The following is a 17,957-nucleotide window of genomic DNA, read 5'->3' on the forward strand; positions in this document are numbered from 1 at the left end:
AGCTTGTGGGGGGGGGAAGCTTGCCTGCCCTTACTTTAAAAGCAGGGACTCTGGCTTTCTGCCAAGGAAAGAAGGTGTTTGGAGGAGGAGAAAGCAGTCACCTTGAAAGGCTTAGCCAGTGATGGGTTGAGCTCTTGTTAGGCAGTGGTAAGCTTCCATCTGGACCGCACCCTGTTGGTGGGGTGCTAAGTGATGGAATCCACCCTCATGGAGACAAGACTACATACTGCCATATACAGGCTGGCCCTTGGCATCCACAGGGGTTCCATTCTGAAAACTGGATAATGAACTCCACAGTTGGACCTTTGGCAGTGACCAGAAGTGTCTTTGGTTGCATCGGGAGGTGTTCTCAGGTGCAGGGACATTGCACATGACTTCCCCATGACTTGGAAGGCCTTCAGAGTCTTCTGGCAGGTGCTTCCAGTTTAGCCAAAACTGAAACTGCCTGCCAAAAGGCTCCAGCAGGCCTTTGAATTAAAATACAGCGACATCCTGTTCCCAAAGCCATTAACAGCAGGTCCTCGTCATGCGCAGGTTTGCAGTCTATGGACTTGACTCAACGCGGATTGCAGGCAAGCATTGGAGGACCTCGCTTGCAATCTGCATTGAGTCAAATCCACAAATTGCAAACCTGCGCATGACGAGGACCCGCTGTAAATGGTTTTGGGAACAGGGTGTCGCTGTATTTTAATTCCATTTTGAACTCGGTCCCAGAGAATTGAGCCACTGCTCATCTTATCCAGTCTCAACCCTAGTTAACCATAAAGGAAGTGGTCATTTTCAGTAGGAGCCGACTCCTGATCCAGGGAATGCCCTCTTCAAAGGCAGGCTGAGAAGGAATTACAGCATAGCCTGACTGCCTGCACGCCATTTCCTCCAGGAGCAATAAAGCATTTTAAAGGGCTCTAAAGATTCCTTGCTCGTATGAGTAAGACTAGCTCCTTGTCTTGCCCTGTGTAATTATCTCACACAGAATGTATGAAATTATGTTTCAGAGTTTCCTGTTTCAGCAGTTGGCTTGATTACTTGAAGCCATCAGCAAAAATGACAGCATGAAAAGGCACAGATCTCATAAACACCAGTTCTGCCTTTTTAATTAGGAATAATTAAAGGTAGCATTGGGTGCAATACTCTGTGCTTGGGGCAGACAGGGAAGTTACACCCCTCTCAGGCAGAGTCTCCGTTATACACACTTAAATCCCCATTTGGTAGCATGGTTCTGTTGATTGCAGGCTCCAGGCAGGCAGTTTGCCGGGTGTGTGTGTGTGTGTGTGCGTGTGCGTGTGACTGATTGTCCTTTTAGGTTCTGTCAGCTAGTTGGGTGAAACAGGCTGGTGGGAGATTCAGGGTGGACAAAAAGGGGTGGTACTTCACATAGCACATAATTAGTCTACATTGTTGTCACAAGAAATGGTGATGACCACTAGCTTGGGTGGACAAATGAGAATTGGACAAATTCATGGAGGGCAAGTCTGTCATTAGGCAGGATGACCGCGTACTCTCTCTGGGCAGCTGGATGCCTCTGAGTACAGACTTCAGGAAACACTGACAGGAGAGGCTTGTACCTTTACCTCCTGATTGTGGGCCACCTTGGCAGACAGGACTAGATGGCCTCCTTTGGCCTGATCCAGCAGGGCTCTTCTTATGTTGAGTCAAAAAAACGTTTGGTTAAGTGGCCAACTACTGGTCTAGTGTTTGTAAAACATTAACTTCATTGGAGCAACAAAAAGATATTTTGATCCTCCAATGTTAATTACAAGAACAAATTAGCCCGCCATTATTGTGAAGAAGTGCCCCCCTCTGCTGCCTTTTGAGGGTGGGGTATTCTTGACCTGCGAGGCAAGGGTGGGCAAAACCAGGCACCCCTTGGGGTGCTTCATCCAGTCAAGGGCATGGCTTGGGAGGTGTTTGCTCAACTCTCCTCCACCCGCTCTCAGTGCACCTCAGGCTTTGGCCCTGCCTGTTGTACAATCTGCAATTAGCTAGTTGTCTTTGGAGCCAGGCAGGAATTTTTCGCTCTCCACCTGATCAGCCCTGGTCGATGGTTTTTGCCAACAGTATACTGTGGCTTTGGTTTTCTGTCTCCTCCAGGTTAGACACCACCACTAAACTGGGAGGAGTCCTTCGAGGCAGGGTCCGCTGTGGTGGTATTGAATGACCTGTGGTTGGCTTTGTTAATATTGCTATTGAACTATTATTAATGTATCATAATATAAATATGGATTTTGTTGATATTACTAATATTAACAAATGTGACCCAGTTATGCCTCATGTTGATGTGCAAGAGCATTGAAAGTAACTTAATTATAATGCGTTCCTGCAGCTTTTAACAATGTTGGGTAAGGATTCTGTAACTGGGAGATTCCTCTGATAGTTTATCCCAGAACACAGGGCTTTGCCAAGAGTTCCAGTATTTTTTTTGAAAATGAAATTAAAGCAGAAGTAAAGCAACAGCAACTATTTAAAAACAAGTCAGTTTTAATGGCAATGTTGATGTCCTAAATTGTCCTCCAGTTTTAGTTTGTTCATTTGCTTATTTAAAAAAAATATATATTTGAGTTACAAGCCATGATGTGTATGTGAAGCCTCCTGATTTTAGAAAGGGGCTATGTCAGATGCACGGGAAGGCACCAGGATGCAGGTCTCTTGTTATCTGGTGTGCTTCCTGGGGCATTTGGTGGGCCTCTGTGAGATACAGGAAACTGGACTAGATGGGCCTATGGCCTGATCCAGTGGGGCTGTTCTTATGTTCTCAGCCATCGGAAATGGCAACCAAGAAAGGATCAGAATGCAGCTTCTGTGTGTGTCATAGGGAAATTCAGCTGTTCATTTAAAACAAGAACACTCTCTTGGCAGCGGCTGGGCTGCCCGTTTATTTGTACGTGAGTGTCTGTATCGTCCTAGAAACTTAGATGAGCAGCCAGCTTCAGGGAACGTGGGGGGGCGGGTGATGTTAGCTTTTATTATTCAGAGGAAGGTAGGGGAGCAAATGGCTGATCAGTTAATGCACTGAGGTGTGGCATTGGCCAAGGATTTGCAGCGCAAGGCATGCTCTGGGCTTTCTGAGCCAGGCGTAAGGCGATTTACAGTCAAGAGCAAAGACAGAACAGGGATTTGGGGGGAAAAAATAGAACACAACAAGAGACAGCCGTCCAGTTGTCTCACGTGGCTTTGTGGAAGACCCACTTACCCGATTTCCTCTGAGAAATGCTGCTTCTCAGTTAAAAGTAGCACTTGGAATGGGAATCCAGGCTGTTTTCCCCCTGCAATGTGGGTACATAAGAGAAACTGACTTGAGTCGCTGTGGCTCTGTCTAGGCTCCTGAAAGTCGGTCACCAGATTGAGCTGATGTTGTCAGATTGTCTTGTAAGAACCGGCTCCAATTACTGTGGCTAAAGGCGCAGAGCAAGTTAATTATGTGTATACAGAGGAGGTGAGCCGCTCTCTCTGGCCCATCGGAGCCTGGGGGGAAAAAAGGAGCGGAGATCCTTTAATTTTTGTATATTCTGTTTTACTTTTGGGGCTGCAAAAGTGAACTTTGCATGCTCTTATAACATGTGAGTGTGTGTTCCTGCCCTGCGCCCCTTTTGAGGTTAGCCTTCTCCTCCTCCATGTCGTTGGCCCCTTAGTTGGCCGTCTCCTCCTCCCAAGACAAAAGCCAACTCTCACCTTGTGGAATCCTTTGCTCTGTGCAGTCCTGCGGCCCACGTGGGTCTGGTTTCAAGTCAAACAAGGCAGCGCTGTGGTTTCTCCTTATCTGAACCCATCACATTTTGCGGTTAGAAGCCTGAAACCGACTGTCCTATTTACCTTGGTTAGCCTTTCCTTGGAAAGAGGAAGGGAGAGAGGGCTGGCTTAAGTCTGCTTTCTCCTTCTTCCTCCCTGCCCGCCAGTTTCTGAGTGAGTGTCTTGTGGAGGGCTGCCTATCTGTCAGCCTCTGGAAGCCGGCCAGTTCCCAGAAACATTTTTCACTGGGCAGAAAACTGGAGGAGCGCAGACAAGCCTGTTAGCAAGACGCCACTCTCTGCTTGTGATCTCGCTCTTCCTACGAGATGATTTTCCTCCCACCGGCTGCGACTGGCAAGCTTGTCTTCCTTCCTCTGCTCGATGAGGTCCTCTCTGGACTGCAGCCTCCGCCAAAGCCCAGCGTATTTCAGATGTTCTCAGCCAGGAGAAGCTGATCATGGCCTGCAAAAGAATCGTTAACCTCTGCTAACTGGTTAAGAGGCACTTTTTCAAGTGGGTGCTCCTCTTTTATTTAGCAGGGGGAGAGTAACTGGCCCACCTCACCCCAGCACTGTCTGTTCTAGTGGCTGTCTGCTGGGATTCCTTTGCATCTTTTTAGATTGTGAGCCCTTTTGGGACAGGGAGCCATTAGATATTTGATTTTCTCTGTAAACCGCTTTGTGAACTTTTTGTTGAAAAGCGGTATATAAATACTGGTTGTTGTTGTTGTTCACAAGCTGCATCTGTAGCTGCTCCTCCCCCTTGGTTCAGTGCCTCACTGATTATGCACACGCCTGGGTTTATTGTCAGTTCAAGGGAAAGCCGTTCTCAAGCTTGACTGGCTCTTCTGAACATCCCCTCCCGGTTTCTTTCTGACCAAGTGTGCTCTGGGTTGGTGGGCTCCACTGCTGAGTGGTGCAAAGTATGATGCCCATATCTGCAAAAAGAAGCAGCCATTCATGGGCACAGGCCCACCAAAAATATATATATATTTGCCAGGGATGTTTGAAGGAATTTAGGATATTCTGGGAGTGCTGAATCCAAAAATGGCATGTGGTTTGCCTGATTGGCTCTAGTTTTGGGGGTACAGCACAGCTACCTTATATGCCAACTCAAGCAGCTTCCTCCTGACTTCCTCACAAAGAAGTTGCTTGAATCAGCATATAAGGTGGCTATGCCGTACCCCCAAAACTGGAGCCAATCAGGCAAAACGCATGCCGTTTTTGGATTCAGCACCCCAAATATACCCAAGGATAGGTACAACAACAAAATGTGTGTAGGCCTGTGTATGCTCTGCAGGTGGGGGATGGATAAGTTGCTAAATTGATGGCCTCTGTGTGGCAGGAGCCAGATCTAGGTGAATTTAGCCCCGGGCTAGAACATTTGCACAACTAGGTTGACCCAGACTGTAATGTTGGGATGGGGAGAGAAGGGATATTGCTGCAACAGGCTGATAATTGGTGTGTGTGTGTGTGTGTGTGTGTGAGAGAGAGAGAGAGAGAGAGAGAGAGAGAGAGAGAGAGAGAGAGAATTAACCCTTTGCTTAAAAAGAACTACAAGAACCTGTGAATTAATAGAAGGCCCTGCAGCATTCACCAGTTTGCCAGGGGTAGTCCTGGGTGCGAGGGAGGGAGTGAGTGAGCAGATACAGCAAGAGAGACGGGGCTGCGACATGCATGTGCTATGCATGATGATTCACAGAGAAACATGAGCCACAAATTCAGGTCCTTGCCCCAAAGGAAGCTTGCAACCTTGCATGATCTTGGTGTAGGTGTTTTATTATTTCCAGTTTGAGACAGATGGTATGGAGGGCTTACTATGCAATTTCTCAGTGAACACTCTTGTATAGAAAACACTGCTCCACTGTAGGGGGTGGGGAAAGACGTGATTATATGTAAGCAGGGATGGATCCAGTGTTCGTGTTTGGGGGGACCATGAGCACTACCGACTCCAGAGCCCAGGTCATCCAGATGGGTAGACCTGGGCTCCCCATTTAATTTACAGCCTCCTTGGCCAAGGTTCACTGGGCGGGTAGACCTGGTCTACCGCCTGGATTTGGATCCCAGATCTACCTGTGGGGTGGATCTGGGCTCCCATTCCAGCCAATCTCACTGGCACCCCCCAGTGGGTGTTATCCTGGCTTCCGATTTTGTTTCTCATCCTGATAGGTGCACTTCCCTGCTGGCACAACAGTTTTTTGGGGGCGGCCACACACCCATGACCCCTCCTTGGATCCACCCCTATATGTAAATGGCTGGTGCAGCTGCACTTGGAATATGGTGTACAGGTCTGGTCTTCCAGCCCAGAAAGGACATTGTAGAGCTGGAAGAGGCAACCAGAATAATCAAATGTTTTTGAGAACTTACATGTTTCCTGGTGATGTCTGGTTGCTGTTGGAAACTGGTATCTGGGCTGGATGAGCCTTTGGTCTGATCTAGCAGGGCCTGCGTTGCCCTTTTTGAGGCGAATCACACAGAAAGCATTTCAACTGGCTCGCCTCTCTCCTCTATTGTTCGTCTTGGATACTGTGCAAAGGAAGCTGTGCATTAAAACGATGTGTAATCAGGGCCAAGCCAAAATGGAGCCACCTCCACTGCTTTTCAGCACCCCATTTGCAGAGTACGCAGTTGGTGGGGATGAATTTCAGCGCTTGGGAGCATGGAGCTCCAGGACCAAGAGCATTTTGCAGTGCCGAGGTCACAGAAAGGCAGTGACATGCCTCCTGCTTTGTTTCTCCCACAATCCTTTCCTCAGAGCGATGCTCCATCATGGCTAGGCTGGGTGGGCATGCGAGGCAGCTGCTGATAGGAAGCTCACAGTGAAACAGGCAGCAGCCACAAGTGGAGAGAACTCTGGGGGAAATGGCCCATGACCTTCCGCTGCCTTTAACCTGGACGTTGTTAAATGAAAACTTGGGCTCAGCCCTGTGTGGGGCAGACCCTGTGGGCTGCTGCATCAGCCTCTGTGTTGTTGTTTTTAAAGCCCTCCAAGAAGAAGCACCTCACCTCCTCTTTTTCTTCCTCCAGGACTGGCCATTTGATGATGGGGCTCCACCTCCCACCAAGATTGTGGACGACTGGCTTAACCTGCTGAAGACCAAGTTCTGTGAGGATCCCGGCTGCTGCGTGGCTGTCCACTGTGTGGCTGGCCTCGGACGGTAAAGAAGCCCCTTGCAAGGAGGGCAGAGATCCCTAAGGGGAGGGGATAAAGTGCAGCAAATATTCTATACCAAGGGAGCCCAAATTCTGCAACCAGAAAAGGCTAGATCCTACAATCTGAATAAACTGTGCAAACTAGCAGCAGCTCCGTCCCAACAAGCAGCAGAAATGTTATCCAACCATTTTTGCCTTCTGAGATCTCACTGGGCTCTGTCTTGTGTACTGGATTAGGCCGAGAGTGAGCAACTGTCTCCCGATCACCCCACAAGCTTCATACCTATTTGAACCCAGATCTTCCTGGTGCTATCCTGACCCTCTGACCAGCTATACTGTACATGTTTGATACCTGGTGCGTGACTAGGAAACTGAACTTAAAATCAGAATGCCCCCTGGTTTGACTCTGGACTCTGCCATGAATTTATGAGGGGCCCTTAAGAAATCCCCTCCCAACTTCTCAACCTCAATACTGTCCTCTCTGCGTTGTGGTGATAATACTGTATAAGTTTGTCATAAGGGTGCAGTAAGATTGCAATATGTTTATGCAGGTTTTTTGCAGACTCAAAATTCTTAGATACTCTCTTTACTTAGAGGGTTGAAACTTAAAATACTTAGAGGGTTGAAACTTTTCTTGTTTACAGCAGTTTTCATGTGAAATCTGGTGTTCAAATCCACCCACCTGGCCCAAATTGCCTTTCTCCCAGGCTGATCGTTGCTTTTTAATTGGACCGGGGAAAGAGTGTCCAATGGCCAACTTCATGCTCTCCTCTCACTCCTTCGTTCTTCAGGGCTCCTGTTCTTGTCGCACTGGCCCTGATTGAGAGCGGGATGAAATACGAAGATGCCATTCAGTTCATCAGACAGTAAGTGCCTCGCTGTAAACCTCTGAGCCACCTGCTAAGGTAGAAGCGAACAGCTCAGTGTTTGGGGGGGGTCTCACCTCTGGAGGTGCCACATGAGATAATGAAATGGTTGCTAAAGACTAGGCAAAATCCTGGTGTGGCATGGGACTAGCAGCCAACTGCAAACCGTTTCCCACCTCCACCCCAAACTGCCGATAGGTTGCTTCTGTATTATCCCCCCACCAGCAGCTTAGAAATATAGGTGTCCCCAGTATTCATGGGGGATCAGTTCCTGCTGCTACCATGGATACTGGGAACAGCAAATAACAGCAACCCTAAAAGAAGTGCTTCACAAATCCCCCATAGCGCAAATCTAGGTTACCTCTCTGATTGCAGCCTCCTGTTGCGGTCTCTGCTCTGTCTGCAACCACTAACAGGAAGTGGGTTTGGGCATTGAAAATGGTGCGACGCTAAATGCTTCCTATTCGTGTTTGGAGACAGCACAGAGACAGCCACAGGAGGGCTGCAATCAGAGGGAGATAATCCAGTCATCTGCTCAGTGGGGGGATTTGTGAACTGCAGATGCAGGGATAAGCCTGCTTCTCAGGCAGGCTTGTTGTGCATCACTGCACACTCCGACAGGGCTCTTCCTGCAATCTGAAGTGGTTCAGCCCAGGTGCACATCAGTCACCTTATCTGTTGCTTGGGAAAACCAGCCCACAGCCCCCACTGTGTCGTGCTGCTGGAATCCTGTCGGCATGACAGCATCTCTGCTGGCCCTGTGATGTTCACACCCCACTCCGTGGGTGATGGTAACTGGGCAGCTGTGTGTCCTCCCAGCAAGTCATCCAGGGTAAGGGAAGGACTGAAATGAACCCTGGGATCCAGTGAAAACAGGCCAGGTGGAATGGCGGAGGATTACGGCCCATCTGGCTGCATGGCTGAGCTTGTGCAGTTGCAGCTCTGTGTGCTCTTCCCTGTGGCTGGTTTGCATCACCAGCTGCAGCTCTGGGCATTCGCACTCAATCCCTCCTCTAATCTCCTTAGCACATCCTGCTCGGGCTACTCAGACGGAGAGTGCTGTGTCTCTCCCACGCTCTTGGCAGAGGCCTGGACACCTCAGAAGATCCTTGGGGAGTTGGCTGAAGCGTCAGGGCTCACTTTGAGTCCCCGCTCACTTTTTAGTTAGCTGTTTTGAGATCTGTATTGCTACGTTGTCCACTACCTAGCTTGGCTGTGCACAGAGGAAGTTGCATTCTGTCCAGTCCATTCAGGTCAGTATTTGATGACACTGACTGGCAGCTTATCTTCCTGATTTCAGATGGAAATGTTTTCTTTGCCCGACCTGGAGATGCCACCAGGGCTTGGACCGGGGACCTTCTGCATGCAAAGCAGATTCTCTGCTGCTGAGCTGCAGCCTGGCCCCACCCTGCAGCTCTCTGACAGAGAAAAGTTAGGTGTGTTCTAGAGCACATTCTCGGCTTGTGCAAGGTGGAAATGAAGCCTGGTCGGGCCAGTAGCCCAAGTGACTTGAGAGTGTGCCCTAGAAGATTGCCCAGAATCCTCTGCAACGGGTTCCATCAAGAGCAAATGTCCAGAGTTCTTTGAGAGGGAGCATAGTGCGGAGGGGGCTTTCCTCAAGGCAGCAAGTTCTGCAAAGTCCCTGTGTGAGTTCTTCCTTTTGCAAGGGGGTTGGAAAGTGGAATTCGACTTCCTGAGCCTTACGTTTCTCTCACTAGGAAGCGCCGGGGAGCAATCAACAGCAAGCAGCTCACGTATCTGGAGAAGTACCGGCCAAAGCAGCGGCTCCGCTTCAAGGACCCTCAGAACCACAAGAACAAGTGCTGCATAATGTAAACCTCAAGAACAGCCTTTTGCCAAAACACACACAACACAGGGAATACACAGACACACGCAGGGTTCTCTTTTTTAACAGTGTCACTGTACCTGTGACATGCTTGAAGCCTGGGAAGAAGAAGTTGCCTGAGTTCTGGCCTCTGGGTTCAAGGCTAAAAATGATGCTGGTTTCTCTTCCTTTCTCTATCCTTCTCCTTCCCCCCCCCCGCCCCCACTTGCCACATGAAGATGTCTTTGCAACAACAAGGAAAACCTCAACGCAATCACTCTTCCTTCTTTTTTTGCTATCTAGGGCTCAGATAGGCAGTGTCAAGTTGACAGGCCAGTGTTTAGGCCCACCAGTGGCTTAGCCAGAGGGTAGTGGCATGGTATGGCAGGTACAGTAATGCGCCATGTAAGCAGCCCCCAGTGACAGAGAGGGGCAGCTCACACAGTGCATTGCAGCGCCTACTGTACTTAACGCACCTCCCCCTTGGCTAAGCCACTGGGCCTACCAAGGCTTCACTTGTTCATTTCCTGGGGAACATCTCCACACAGTGGCAGCCTGAGGCTGAAATAGTTGTGCTTTTCAGCCTCACTCTGTCAAACCCACGTGGCTTGAAACCCATCACTTGAAAAGCAGACCATTCACCATGCAACGTAACCTGCCCAGTGCTCTGCCAATGTCTCACTACCCTGTTCTTGTGGGCCTTTGTGGCTGGTGGGTTGCGCTGAGTCACAAGCTGCTGAGGACTCCTAGAAGTGGGGATGGTGGTCTCTGGTGAGGAATGGGACTGGCTGACTTACAGGGTGCAGGGTGCCAAATTTGATTTGTTTTCATCTTAAATGTAGCCGTGGCACTTCTTCTCCTTGTGATCTGTTGTGATCCTTGCGCTAAAGCTGTGAAGGTCAAGGGAGGGTGTTCTTCCCCCCCCCCCAAATGTTATAATGAAGTTGGCTGCTTGTATGAACTTCCAGAAAGAGAAGGGCTTGCTCTGTAGAAGCTGCTGGGATTTCACATTGTGATGAATCTCCTTGGCTGATTGACTTGTTGTGTGTGGCTCCACGCTTGGTTATGGCACATTTAATGGTTATCAAGCTTCAGCCCCAACCCCGGACCTGAAAAACCACCCTCGCTACGTAGGTTTACAAGGGAAGCGGCCGACTTGAGAGTTTTGTAGGGGAGGTGTTCAGATGGTCTTGGAGCTGAGAATCGAGAGCTGTTCAAAAAACTGTGGAAATCGGGCCTGAACCAGTAAGGTGGAATTGGTTGTTTTAGGTAGAGGAATATGTTGTGTGTGGACAGAGTAGTGTAGCACTTGGCTTGGGACTGCACTGGTGCATTCCAGCTTGTGCTTGTGCAGGACTGGTGTGGGACTGCGCAGTTGTCATGAGTGGTTTCGTGCGCTTTCCGTAAGGGTGTCATAGGTAGGGAAAGACATGCCAAGCGTGGGAAGGCTGTTGAACGAATGAGCTAGAACGAGAAGCTGACTTGTGGAAGTGGAAATCTGGTGCTTTTAAGAGGAGCCGGGTGGAGTTAGGGATGACTCATTGGCAATGGCCTGTTGAGCGTTGAATGCCATAATCTAGGCTCCAAAAGGAGCAAGAACTTGGTCCCTGAAGCTCCTGTTTCTAGTCCCTTTTGGGGCGTGCTGGTGTCCTTTGTGCAACGTTGTGTTCCTTTGGTTTGGTTCCTGCTTGTGTTGCACTGACATGATGTTGCCCACCTTTCCTGACCCCTTCTTGCTTCACAGCAGACTTCAGTCAGCGTTTGCACGGGAGGCAGACCCACTGACCCTCTCTTCCATTTTGCCACCTCGAGGGCCATCCTGTTTCCTGTGGCAGCTGTTGTTTTGGGCTCTGGCTGCCATGTTTCATTACAATTCAGCATGTGCTTAGCAGGGACGTGCAGTGGGTGGGAAGGCAGGCGAGGCAGAGCCCGCCCACCAGAGTCTTTCGAAAAGGCTGCTGCCATGCGAGGTGCCCAAGCACTCACATGGCGGCTGTGTTTTTTGAAGGGCCCCAGTGGGGAGGCTCTGCCTCACCTGCCTCCCCACTCACTGCATGTCCCTGGTGCTTAGAGATGTGCTGACTAGAGCTAAAGTGTTCGCAGCCTCCGGTGCAGGCCTGGTTCCCACTGAGGTAATAAGCCTTTGTATGTCTGAACTGTACCACATTGGACTGCAGTGCATGCGGTCACATGGCTGAATACCCCTTGATACTTCCCTCCCAAGAAATCAACCCACTTCAGGGGCGGGGGGTTATAGCCCAGTGTTCTCCCTGACTCATAGTTGTGTGTGTCTGTGGGGAGGCTCAAGCAGCACAGCCCAGGCATAGGCTTGCCATCCCATTGAAGCCAGAATAAGAGGGGTCATGAGCGGAGGCGGCTGTCGTTGAGACCCCAGATTTTTCAGCAATCTGTAGCAATGCCAGCCTTTTGCTGTTTGGGAACAAACCAGAAGGTGCTGAATGAGAACTATCCATGATTAGGCTACGGGCAAGGGACTGCACCTGCAGTTTGTAGCCAGTTCTGCTGTCAGGAGGAAATCCCAGCCCTGGGGAAGAAAGGAGTACTGTTGACATGGTATCTTCAGTGTCTGCATACAGAATACATATGATGGTTGAATGCATGTACTACTATGCACATACAGTAGTACCCATGATCTGTACCTTCCTTACTTGCGGGCTCAGCATCCACGAGTTTGAATATCTGCGGGTGCCAAGCCTGCAGCTGGAGGGCCTCTGGGACATGACTGGAAGGCACTTTCTGGTTTGTGGAAATACTGCCACACCTCAGCAGGCTTCCAGTTTGGAAGCCGCTTCCAGTTTGCCAGCACAGCCCCTCCCCCCCAATTTCATTATCTGCAGAATTCAGTATCCACAGAGGGTCCTTGAATGGCTCCCTTGTGGGTAGAGGGGCCACTGTGCTCGCGTTTTCTACAGGTCCTGTCCCAGTGTTGACTTCTTAAATGAATGCTTGCAAGGTTCATTCATGTGAAATATAATTACACACGTGCAGACACCTGTATGTGTGTACCATGTAACACGTAAATAGCCCTAAAAAAGAAAATGGACAAGTGATGGTCTTTCCCCCTCTTCCTCGATGCCTGTGGTGATCCCAGGATCCTTGAAGAGGCAGGGCTGACTGCAGGGAGGGGAGCCTGGCTTCAGGAGCAGCCAGCTAATAATATCTTCTGGCTTCTCATAGGTTGTGAGGAGAGCCCAGAAAACCTGCAGCTCTCCACTCTTTCTGCCTTCTGTCCCCGAGCACCTAAGCATTGGTGTTGTGTTTTTTTTAATACTGCGTAACTTTTCAATTAAACATTCAAGATTTTAAAAGATGTCTTTCCAAAGCCAAACTGTGTGGTTGCTGTCCGTCATTCCTGGAGTTTTGCTGGCTGAGCTGCTTGGCCAGCCAATGGGGAGTGGTCCTAAGCTGGGGCTCCTGTCTTTGCTCTAACCACCACTATCTTTGGTTGCTGTTCCGGGCTGCTCAGCGAGTACAACAGCCTTTGGAGGAACTTTCTCAACTGCTGGGAAGCAGAAAGAGGATCCTTCTTGGGTGGTTTGTGTCAGAAGCCCACTGGGGAGACATCAGTAAGGAAAAGAGCTGAGGCCGAGCAACCCGTATATACATTAAATATATATGGGCAAATGAAGCTGCCTTATTCTAGATCAGACCATTGATCCATCTGTTCCAGGCTTGTCCACAGAGTCTGACTGGACTCTGAACCATGTCCTTCAGGGCAAGGTTTTGCCCATCACCTGCCATCTGACCCTTTTAACTGAAAGTGCCACTATCCAACCTGGGCCCTTGACCTTGCAAAGTACGTACTCCCCCATTGAGCTATAACACCTTCCTGTTGACGAATATGGAGTCTGACTTGGTTCTCACTGAAGTGACAGTTTGGACACTCCTTGGCCCTCTTTGTATCCAAAGTAGCCTACTTGGCAGTTTTTTTTTTTGCTTGCAGAGAAAGAAGTAATGGCTACAAGCTTATTTCACTGCCATTCTGCACCTCAAACACTTAAAAAAAAAATTTTTTTTTTGGAGGAGGTGCATCCATTCCTCATTGTGCCACCCCTCTGCCAGGTTAATGACCTCATGCATGCACTCCAGACATGTGAAGCTCTTACCCTTTGCTAACAGCAACTAGTTGACTTGGATCAAGCCAGACCACTAGGCTCATTCCAGACCCTTAACTAGGGTCTGGAGAACATCGTCTCCACCCTGCTGAAAAATCCCAAAACATCCCTGCTCTAGGTCATCTTGACTACTTCTGTTGATTGTATTAACTGACCCAAGAGGGGACAAGAAGGCATGGCTGGAAACACTGTGTTTATCTTCCTAGTGCATCAAGAATGTTTTTTAAAAGGCACAAAGTCAACCTTGCCTGAAAAGTGACAGTCTTCCCTAGGCCATGTATCTTCACAAAATTCTCCTTTTTTTTAAACTCATAGCACGTGAAAGTGTCTTTAGGCCAGTGGCATAGCTAGAGGGGGTGCAAAGCACTAAGTTTTGCAGGGAGCCTCACCGCAGCATGCAAGCAACCCCTCCCCTTCTGAGCCATTCTGGGCAGTGGGAGCAAAAGGGAGTCATATGCCTGGCTCCGAAGAGGAGGGGGAGGTGCTGCTTGCACTCTGCGGTGTGGCTCCCTGTAAAACTTACTGCTTTGCACCCACTCTAGCTATGCCACGGCTTTACGGATTCCTTCAGAATATGGGCTCAGTGAGACATACCAGCCTTTTTCATAGCCTTATAGTGTGGACATCTTGAATTTAAAACACAAATTTCTGTGTGTGCTTTAGCAGGGTGGGTGGGGTATAAAAGGAAAGAAAAAAGTTTCAGTGGGGGGGGCAGTATTCTCCCAACTCTTGTACAGCAAATTGATCATGTTTCTTTGGAGTTCTCCAGACTTTGTGGTCTGAATTTGTGACACATTTGTGAGAATTTGCAACTCTTGACCAAGTTCTGATATGGCTCATTACAGTATCGAGGAATGTGAATTTGTACTTTTAGAAACAGGACAGCCGTTCCCCTGCTTAGGATAGTGGATGAAGTATGTTGTGATTCTCAGCTACCCAAAACAACAAATGGGGTAATTTCATTCTTCCAGCACCCTCCAAAAGACAGGAAAGCAGAAAAAAAGTTTGTTGTTACTGTGAAATGGGTGGTTCAGATACTCTCTCTAGACTACCAGTGAAATGTATCTAATGGGGAGGGGGAAAGCCTTTCTTTCAAAGCTCCTCCCCCCCCACATCTATATGATTTGAGGATTTTTCCACCCCAAGAAAGGTGTTGGAGGAGTTGCTTGAGCCTTCTTTGTTACACACTTGACGTAACCTTTACTTTTTGTTATGTTCCTTCTTTGATACGCAAGTTGTCTCCAAATCCCGTGTTACAGAAATAGTTCTTTTACTAAAATATTACATTGAAAGAGTGGCACAACGGTCTTGGAGAAATCTCTCCTAGGTGCCTTTTAGATTTCCAGCCACAAGAGATCTGCTGGTGTCCTGCTGGAAAAACTCTTCTGGGTTCTACAGCTTATTTTCTAGGGCAGTCCTTCCCAAACTTTTTAGCACCAGAATCCATTTTTTTAAATGGCAATCTATCACAACCCACTAGACAAAAAAAGAGATCAGAGAAGAATTAATTATTAATCAGTCGGGACTGTGTGCTCCTGAGGCTGGTAGAGACCTTACATATAGTACGTGTGCATGTAGACATTTGCTAGACTCTCCACAGAAGTGGAATTCAAGGACTGTTCCCCCAAACCTTCACAGTCATTCCAGGGTACCCAAAAGACTGAACTGGAGAGCAAGATGTGCAGTTAGGGACTTCCAGGCCAGACAAAAGGCTGAAATTGGGTTCATACGTGAGCTACAGCACGCCAATTACTAGAGAAAATAAGAAAATGTGACATTTTAATTTGGGGGTATGAAGATGACCTCATACCAAAGCTTAGCAGTTCAGCTAACAATTTTCTTCTGCAAGGGTGCGTGCGAAGTTGTTTTCAGAAACTTCTCATGACTCACCAAAAATTGGCTCATGACCCTCTGTGTGGGTCCTGACTCACAGTTTGGGAAACACTGTTCTAGGGCAACCGTCCATAGTAACAAATGGTTTTGTCTGTGCCACTTCTTCTGCTGGAATAGGGAAAATTTATTACTACAGACAGTTGCCCCAGAAACAGGCACAGAATCCGGAAGAGTTGCCCAGAAGTGACGTCACAAGAGGCAAAGAGCATAGAGGTCAGTGTCCCATGAGCAGAAAAACGTCAAAAATCACTGCTTTGAAACCTCAAAAGCAACTCGGGGTGGGGTGGGGGAGACGGAGGGGAGGACAATTGGTAGATTAGAAGAAGCTTCGTTGAGCCCCTGCTCCAAAAGCCAACATCTTTTGTCTCATAGACCAAGTTCCCACTGGCATGCTGGCCACCTGAGAGCCAATCTCTTGTGTCTTCTTCCCAAGCCACTCTTGGAGACAGAAACAGTGCAGGGTGGCAACTACTCCCCACTTCTCTGAATAGCATCCAACCAGGGAAGAACTCCATGCTGGTGGAGACATGCGGTTGGCCCCAGCTACATGGGCCCTGTATCTAGTCCGTCTTAAGAGTGGCTCGCAAGCCACTGAGTGGTGAGTGGAAATGAACCTTCTTTGTGAGCAAAGATTGTGGTCTCTGGACTGGGGTAGGGAGGTGGAGGCATGGTTGTGTTTTCTGCCTGATATACCCATGTTCAATTTCTATCTTAGTATGTTGGGGGGGGGGAGGATTATTTCATTTTTTTACCCCAGAACATTGGGTTTTCCTTCTGTTTTTCTCCACGACAGAATTTTGTTACATCATCTTTCTAACTCCATGAGCAATCTCCGTAGTTTATAGATGAAGATCAAAATACGGTGTGCGTGTGTGTTTTTTCTTCTCTGAGCCATAGCTAAATTATTATTAATTATTATTATTGTTGTTGTTGTTATTATTATTATTATACCCAGTGCTTTTATATCAGGCAAGCATCACTTTTTGGCATATGTCAATGAGGTCTAGAATCTTGACACTTTATAACCTTTTTTTAAAAAAGAAAAGAAAAATAAACTTGTCTGCTCAAGTCCTGTGTAAAACTTGTATGCCTTTTTTAGTATTCACTCTTTTTTCTTCTTGAGTTGTGAGAGATTTCCTTTAAAAAGTGTATTAAGGTAATTCTGCCTCCAACTGCAGCGATGAAGAACATTTCAAATAAAAGGCCTCACTGCTTTGTATGAGATTTCTGAGTGGTGCTGGGTCTTTCCTTTCCCTGCCGTATCGATTGTAGTGTTCATTGATGGTGATTGAGTCTGATCCTTCAGCTAAAATTCAAATCGCATGCAGTTCAGGGCCTGTCTGAGTTGAGCTCAAAGCTTTGTGGTCTGCACACTGGTGCCTCCACTGGTTAGCTGTCCCCTGTGGCAGAATGGAGGGGAAAGGAGTGTCCTGTTTGCTGTCAGGATCAGGAACTGAGTGCTCTGCCAGGATCAGGACTGGTTCAAGCTGTGGGAGTTGTCAACCTTCAGTCTCGAAAGACTATGGTATCGCGCTCTGAATGGTGGTTCTGGAACAGCGTCTAGTGTGGCTGAAAAGGCCAATTCGGGAGTGACAGTCCCTTCCACACTGGGAGCAAGTGCAGTCTGTCCCTGGTCTGTCTCCCTGGCTATGGGCCTTCCTTCTTAGCCTCTTTGCCTCAGACTGTTGGCCAAGTGTCTCTTCAAACTGGGAAAGGCCATGCTGCACAGCCTGCCTCCAAGCGGGCCACTCAGAGGCCAGGGTTTCCCACCTGTTGAGGTCCACTCCTAAGGCCTTCAGATCCCTCTTGCAGATGTCCTTGTATCGCAGCTGTGGTCTACCTGTAGGGCGCTTTCCTTGCACGAGTTCTCCATAGAGGAGATCCTTTGGGATCCGGCCATCTTCCATTCTCACGACATGACCGAGCCAATGCAGGTGTCTCTGTTTCAGTAGTGCATACATGCTAGGGATTCCAGCTTGTTCCAGGACTGTGTTGTTTGGAACTTTGTCCTGCCAGGTGATGCCGAGAATGCGCCGGAGGCAGCGCATGTGGAAAGCGTTCAGTTTCCTCTCCTGTTGTGAGCGGAGAGTCCATGACTCGCTGCAGTACAGAAGTGTACTCAGGACGCAAGCTCTGTAGACCTGGATCTTGGTATGTTCTGTCAGCTTCTTGTTGGACCAGACTCTCTTGTGGGAGCTGTGGGAGTATGGTGTAGCTAAGGCATCTGACACCTGGGAGGCATAAAAATTTTCAACACCCCTGAGGTGTTAACACCTTCCAAGGACCAGGTGCCCAGAACACCCCCTGGGGGTGCCAGGAAGCGGTCTGAGGCACAGGGAGACCACTTGCAGCCTCCCCA

The 17,957-nt window shown here is 48.7% G+C and overlaps 1 protein-coding gene across 4 annotated transcripts in view; it reads left to right on the forward strand.

Annotated features, from left to right (window-relative positions):
* The window catches only part of PTP4A3 (protein tyrosine phosphatase 4A3), a 90,505-nt gene extending 73,683 nt beyond the window's left edge, over positions 1–16,822 (forward strand). For all 4 annotated transcript variants that reach the window (XM_066623350.1, XM_066623348.1, XM_066623351.1 and 1 more), the window contains 3 exons: positions 6,753–6,883; positions 7,670–7,744; positions 9,463–16,822. In XM_066623350.1, coding sequence (XP_066479447.1) covers positions 6,753–6,883; positions 7,670–7,744; positions 9,463–9,580 — 324 coding nt within the window. In that variant the 3' untranslated portion in view covers positions 9,581–16,822. The remainder of the gene's footprint in view (positions 1–6,752; positions 6,884–7,669; positions 7,745–9,462) is intronic.
* The last annotated feature ends 1,135 nt before the right edge of the window (positions 16,823–17,957 follow it).

The sequence above is a fragment of the Tiliqua scincoides genome, chromosome 4, assembly GCF_035046505.1.
Source record: "Tiliqua scincoides isolate rTilSci1 chromosome 4, rTilSci1.hap2, whole genome shotgun sequence".
In the NCBI taxonomy this organism is placed as follows: Eukaryota; Metazoa; Chordata; class Lepidosauria; order Squamata; family Scincidae; genus Tiliqua; species Tiliqua scincoides.